The following is a 6,940-nucleotide window of genomic DNA, read 5'->3' as shown; positions in this document are numbered from 1 at the left end:
TAGGGGCTAACGTGTCTTGTTAGTAGTTTACATGAATAATTATTATTTCAATGGGTGATTATTCTAAGGATTTTTCTGAATCATGTTTCTGAGCGTTACCGTGGCAACGGCCTTACAGCGCGGCGGCAGCGCAACTTGAAGTGGGGTAAAGGACATCGGCTGTGCACCCAGGGGAAACGTCACAGGGGGGGGGGGGGGGTCGGCGTGCGGCTATGAAGGGGCGCTATTTACTGTAGCGAATTCAGGTGGTGGGGGGGGGGAGCACCGCACCCGGGACGCGAACCCGTGGCTCCCACACCGCAAGCGACTAAAGGGCCCCACCCACGCGTTAGCCGAGGGCTAACGTGTCTACTTATCCGTGCACGTTACATTATGAAGTCTGAAAAATTATCTGGTCTGGGGGCGTGGTGGTCTATTCCGTTGCCTACTAACACAGGGATCGCCGGTTCGAATCCCCATGTTACCTCCGGCTTGGTCGGGCGTCCCATACATACATACATCCATCCATCCATCCATTATCTGACCCGCTTATCCTGCTCTCAGAGTGGCGAGGATGCTGGAGCCTATCCCAACAGTCACTGGGCGGCAGGCGGGGAGACACCCTGGACAGGCTGCCCACCACACCACACACACACACACACACACACACACACACACACACACACACACACACACACACACACACACAACTAGGGACAATTTAGTACGGTCGATTCACCTGACCTACGTGTCTTTGGACTGTGGGAGGAAACCGGAGCCCCCGGAGGAAACCCACACGGACACGGGGAGAACATGCAAACTCCACACAGAGGACGACCCGGGACGACCCACCAAGGTTGGACTACCCCGGGGCTCGAACCCAGGACCTTCTTGCTGTGAGGCGACCGCACTAACCGCTGCACCGCAGTGCCACCTGGTGGGGTGTCCCTACAGACACAGTTGGCCGTGTCTGCGGGTGTGTGTCCTGGTTGCTGCACTAGCGCCTCCTCTGGTCGGTCGGGGCGCCTGTTCAGGGGGGGGGAGGGGGAACTGGGGGGGGGGATAGCGTGATCCTCCTCCCACGCGCTACGTCCCCTCTGGTGCAACTCCTCACCGTCAGGCGAAAAGAAGCGGCTGGCGACTCCACATGTATCAGAGGAGGCATGTGGTAGTCTGCAGCCCTCCCTTGACGGGTGGAGGGGGGTGGAAGAGTGGGGTAATTGGCCGGATACAATTGGGGGGGGGGGACATTTTTTTAAAAAGAGAGAGAGAGAGAAAATGCATTCGGTCTTTGTCTATGCCTGTCAGTTTGGTCACCTCCCCTGGTTTTGTCTGTCCGAAGAGTCCGAGTTCGCATGCCTGTCTACCCGTCTGCACGCCCGCCGGTCTGCCCGGTGTGTCTCTCTTAGATCACAGTGGAGTTGGAGGTGTCCGCGGACTCGGACCAAATGGAACCTCTCCTGCTGTGTACAGGCATGTTCCACCCCATGCCCATCTTCAGCCTGCAGCTCACAGAGCACAGAAGGTTCAGGAGCTGGTGGCGGAACTTCACCCCCACGAAGGCGTAGAGCACGGGGTTGAGGCTGCAGTGGAGGTAGCCCAGAGAGGAGGTAACTTTCAGGGCTTTGTCCAGAGACGCGTCGACCTCGCAGTGACTCGAGGAGGTTTGGTTGGAGTAAACCGTGTCCAGCAGGAGTGTGATGTTGTACGGCATCCAGCAGAGAAAGAAGACCGCCACCAGGACCAGGATCACCTTCACGGCCCTCTGCTTCTGCAGGCCCTGGGAGCCGCGCAACAGCCGCGCCATGATGCAGGAATAGCAGTAGAGCAGGGCGGCCGAGGGCAGGAGGAAGCCCACGACGTGGTAGAGCAGACGGGACACCAGCCACCAGTGGGATGCCGACTGAGAGAAGCGTTCGTAGACGTGAATGCAAAACATTTTGTCTTGTCTCTCTTCTCTCACCTCCTCAAGGAAGATCCAGTCGGGGATGCTGAGGACCAAGGACAAGACCCAGACGGTCAGGCAGGTGACCTGGACAACCCATGGCTTCTTGCGATTGTACATCTGGGTAGCGTGGACGATGGACAGGTAGCGGTCCAGACTGATGCAAACCAACAGGAAGATCCCGCAGTAAAAGTTGATCTGGGAGGGCAAAGAGATAGCGACAAAGAGAGGAAGAGTTAAGATTCGACGGAGCGACCGTTTGAACCTCAGGATGCCCCTTGGGTTCAGTGGCCCACGGGCAAAAAATGACCAACCCAAACTAAAACAGCCGCCGCTCTTAAACATTTGTGAGGATATGCATAATCACATTCTGGCCAGAAAGGCAATTTGTTTCTGAAGTGTCAGATTCAACCCAAGTATTACTGAAATGAAGCTGTGGGGATTCAAAACACAGAGAGGACAGAGGAACTACGTGAAGGTGAAGGCCTGGAGTGCTCTGTTACGAGTGCGCTGTACTGTACAAGTGTGGTGTACGGCGAGCAGTGAATATGGCTTGCTCCCCACCTTTTCCTTCATCGTGTCAACTGCATTTTAGCCTTGGCCCAACACAGAAATCTTTATCTGAGCAGAAATCATTTCCTTTGGGTTCATTTATGACTCAGTGGAGGTCTTACCAGTCGCCTCCTCAGATTTGATGACATAGTACCAAAATTTGAGCCTTTTACATTGCTTTTACCGTGCACAGTCATGGGTGGGTGTCCAAACTACCCATCTGGAGTCTTGGGTGGGGTGGGGTGGGGGTGGGGGGGGGTACCTGCAGTCAGTTGAGACTGAAGAGGTGACTTAGACGAGCGATGAGACGTTTCTCTCGACAAACCTTGTGTCCAGATGAAGCGATTCAACTCTCTGCGGTCTCCTTACCTGGATTATTGGGCATGCGTCATGGCATTTGGAGTCTGCATACGGCCACTTTGTGCTAAATGATGTTATGGGCCTTCTGGAGTGTGCAAGACTGGGCCTTTTGGAGTGTGCAAGACTGGGCCTTTTGGAGTGTGCAAGACTGGGCCTTTTGGAGTGTGCAAGACTGGGCCTTTTGGAGTGTGCAAGACTGGACCTTTTGGGGTGTGCAAGACTGGGCCTTTTGGAGTGTGCAAGACTGGGCCTTTTGGAGTGTGCAAGACTGGACCTTTTGGGGTGTGCAAGACTGGGCCTTCTGGAGTGTGCAAGACTGGGCCTTTTGGAGTGTGCAAGACTGGGCCTTCTGGAGTGTGCAAGACTGGGCCTTCTGGAGTGTGCAAGACTGGGCCTTTTGGAGTGTGCAAGACTGGGCCTTCTGGAGTGTGCAAGACTGGGCCTTTTGGAGTGTGCAAGATTGGGCCTTTTGGAGTGTGCAAGACTGGGCCTTTTGGAGTGTGCAAGACTGGGCCTTCTGGAGTGTGCAAGACTGGGCCTTCTGGAGTGTGCAAGACTGGGCCTTTTGGAGTGTGCAAGACTGGGCCTTCTGGAGTGTGCAAGACTGGGCCTTTTGGAGTGTGCAAGATTGGGCCTTTTGGAGTGTGCAAGACTGGGCCTTTTGGAGTGTGCAAGATTGGGCCTTTTGGAGTGTGCAAGACTGGGCCTTTTGGAGTGTGCATACGGCCACTTTGTGCTAAATGATGTTATGGGCCTTCTGGAGTGTGCAAGACTGGGCCTTTTGGGGTGTGCAAGACTGGACCTTTTGGGGTGTGCAAGACTGGGCCTTTTGGAGTGTGCAAGACTGGGCCTTTTGATTGCCCGTGATACTTAACAAACCTCTTTGGCAAGCTGTGGCTAACACCATTGTCTTGGCGCGAGCGATTTTACCGTGAAGATGGCTCCGGTGATCTTGCAGAGCGGCGTCCCGAAGCTCCATCCACGGTCCTGGGCGGCCTCGGCGGCCCAGAAGGGCAGCGTCAACAGCAGCAGGGTGTCAGCGATTCCCAGGTGAAGGATGAAGTTGTCCGTCACGCTCTTGTCCTTCCTCTGCTGAGCAAGAACCCACAGGAGAAGCCCGTTGCCCGGAAGACCCACCGCTATTGCCAGGGAATACAGAGCCGGGATGAACACAGCCTCGAAACGTATGCCCTCGCCCAGGTCACAAGCCTGACCCCGCGTGCTGTTGTTCCAGTCCGAGTAATTGAGAGAGCTGTTTAAATAATAATCCGCATACAGATCAAAAAAGCTCGCGTTCACCGTAATCACACCGTCCCTGTCCATCGGAGACTCAGTGCTGCACAATAAAAGGGGCAGAACACAACAACAAAAAACATGTCACTTTACTTCAGTGTTTTTACCTTTAGAGGTTATGATACATTCGAACCACATGGTGGCGCTGTGCACCGTATAACAGGACATTGGAAGGCAGCGTTACAATAATAAAACAGCAATAACAAAAGTTAAATGGACGAATGAATAATACAGAATGGAAATACCGCTTGGCAATGAGAAACATGTATGTTCACCATTAGGCTGATACATTTGTGAATGGATGGGGAAATATATTTTATTTAATGTGCAACGCGGTTCGTTTTCATGTTCACGTTTACTTTCGTCTGTATTTCACTATTTCAGTTTCTGGTTTGAGTGGCTGCTGCAGCTAGAAAAGCGCTATATAAAATGCAGCTTGATTGATTGATAGATAGATTGATTGATTGGTTGATCGATTAGTTTATTGATTGGCTGATCGATCGATCGATCGGTTGGTGGGTCGATTGATTGGTTTGTTGATCGATCGATTGGTTGATTGGTTGATTGATTGATCGATCGATCGATCGGTTGGTGGGTCGATTGATTGGTTTGTTGATCGATCGATCGGTTGGTTGATTGATTGATTGGTTGATTGATTGATCGATCGATCGGTTGGTTGGTGTGTCGATTGATTGGTTTGTTGATTGATTGATTGATCGATCGATCGATCGATCGATCAGTTTCCCTGAGGTGAACAAACTGTCAATCAACTTGCTTTGGCCCGCCCACCAAGTCCCTCTCATTACTCCCAACCTTTTCAGGGTGTTCAGGGCCTCGTTCGGTGTTTCCTGCAATGCGAGCTCAAGACGAAGCCAGTCGGTGTAAGTGGAGCTACGGTTGCAGCTGGGTATGACGCGGCCAATTGTGTCTGCGGGGACGCCCGACCAAGTTGGAGGCAACACGGGGATTCGAACCGGTGATCCCCGTGTTGGTAGGCAACAGAATAGACCGCTACGCTACCCGGGCGCCCCTTGCAACGAGCCGTCACTCGGGCTTGGGAAGACGCCAGTAGGCAGTCGGTGTCTAAATCCAGGGGTTAGCCAGGCTCTACACCCGCAGCGCCTGTCAGACAAATCTCAGGGCTAAAAACTCGCACGAGTGTGTAAGGGCACGTTTGTACGTAGGACCGATTGATGAATGAAGCCTCCCCCCCGCCCCCCCCCCGGACCCCAACATGCGTTTCCGGGCTGTCTTTAAACGCGCCGTGTGTGTGTGTGTGAGTGTGTGTGTGTGTGTGTGTGTGTGTGTGTGTGTGTGTGTGTGTGTGTGTGTGTGTGTGTGTGTGTGTGGGGCGCTTTTTCATTTAAAGCAAAGTCCGAAACGACAAAACAACAACAGCGCAGTGAACGTAAAGTGAACGTGGAGCGCTTCTCGGCACGTGCTTTGCGCTAAGGTCGCAATGCAGCTGCTATGTTGCGGGTGTTTTAAACCAGTGTTTCTCAACCGGGGGTCCGCGGACCCCTAGTGGTCCGCGGTGTAATTGCAAGGGGTCCGTGAAAATGAAATATCTTTTAAAAAAAAGATCCTATGACATTTATAGAAATAGGATTATTTTACTCAAATGTGACTGAGACCTTTATCTACCTAAACTATAAAGGGTAACGGGACTTTTTTCCTCTAATTACATCTGTTTCACAAGTGTAATTTATTGCATTTTAATAAGAGATCTCGCTCCCGTTTGCATTGTTAAAAGTTACTGCATAAAAATTCTGTTGTTACATATATCTGAAAGTTACTGAATACATATTCTGTTTTGTTACATATATCTGAAAGTTACTGAACACATATTCTGTTCTGTTACATATATCTGAAAGTTACTGAATACATATTCTGTTTTGTTACATATATCTGAAAGTTACTGAATACATATTCTGTTCTGTTACATATATCTGAAAGTTACTGAATACATATTCTGTTTTGTTACATATATCTGAAAGTTACTGAATACATATTCTGTTTTGTTACATATATCTGAAAGTTACTGAATACATATTCTGTTTTGTTACATATATCTGAAAGTTACTAAATACATATTCTGTTTTGTTACATATATCTGAAAGTTACTGAATACATATTCTGTTTTGTTACATATATCTGAAAGTTACTGCATAAGAATTCTGTTTTGTTAACTATATCTAAGTTACAACTGAAAGCTCTTATTTTTGCCCCAAAGAGTGAATAAATGCTATAATGCAATTTAAAATGCAGTTTCTACTGTTTCTATCAAATTGCAACCCCCCTCCCCCAAGATCAGGTGGAGGGGTCCTCAGGGTAGATCAAAAATACGCAGGGGGGGGTCCAGAACCCCAAAAGGGTTGAGAACCACTGGTTTAAATGATGGGTCCGTGTGTCTGCGCGCGCGCGCGTCCGTGTGTGTGTGCGCGCGCGCGCGCGCGCGGAACCGCAGTTAGGAAACGCGGTTAGACACTAAAAAATGCACAGGTAAAAAACTTTGGGGCGATGTGAGGCTTAGTGTAGCTTCCCTTTTTACAAGCTCATTAGCCGGCACGTGTCAGTTGACTAGCTTTTATGCGTTATGAACCTTGCTGTGTGTGTAACCTACAATGTTACACTGTAATTGGTTTGTTTTTTGGTGTATTTCTGTGCGTTTGACACCTGTTGCATGTCTGTCTGTCTTGCTCTCTTGTTATCCATTATTGACTAATGATTATCATTATTATCATTATTATTATTATTATTATTATTATTAATATTATTATTATTATTACATGGCTAAAATTACTCAAATGT

At 49.9% G+C, this 6,940-nt stretch overlaps 1 protein-coding gene across 1 annotated transcript; it reads right to left on the bottom strand.

Moving 5' to 3' along the window:
• Window positions 1-1,262: 1,262 nt before the first annotated feature.
• On the bottom strand, window positions 1,263-4,159 carry cxcr3.1 (chemokine (C-X-C motif) receptor 3, tandem duplicate 1). The gene is made up of 2 exons (XM_056286111.1): window positions 3,767-4,159; window positions 1,263-2,122 (listed from the first exon to the last, which is right to left on the bottom strand). The coding sequence occupies exons 1-2, from the start codon at window positions 4,157-4,159 to the stop codon at window positions 1,385-1,387; spliced, it is 1,131 nt and encodes a 376-aa protein (XP_056142086.1). The 3' UTR covers window positions 1,263-1,384.
• Between the last annotated feature and the right edge of the window lie 2,781 nt (window positions 4,160-6,940).

The sequence above is a fragment of the Lampris incognitus genome, chromosome 9 (assembly GCF_029633865.1).
Source record: "Lampris incognitus isolate fLamInc1 chromosome 9, fLamInc1.hap2, whole genome shotgun sequence".
NCBI lineage: Eukaryota > Metazoa > Chordata > Actinopteri > Lampriformes > Lampridae > Lampris > Lampris incognitus.
This window is presented reverse-complemented; position numbering and strand designations above follow the sequence as displayed.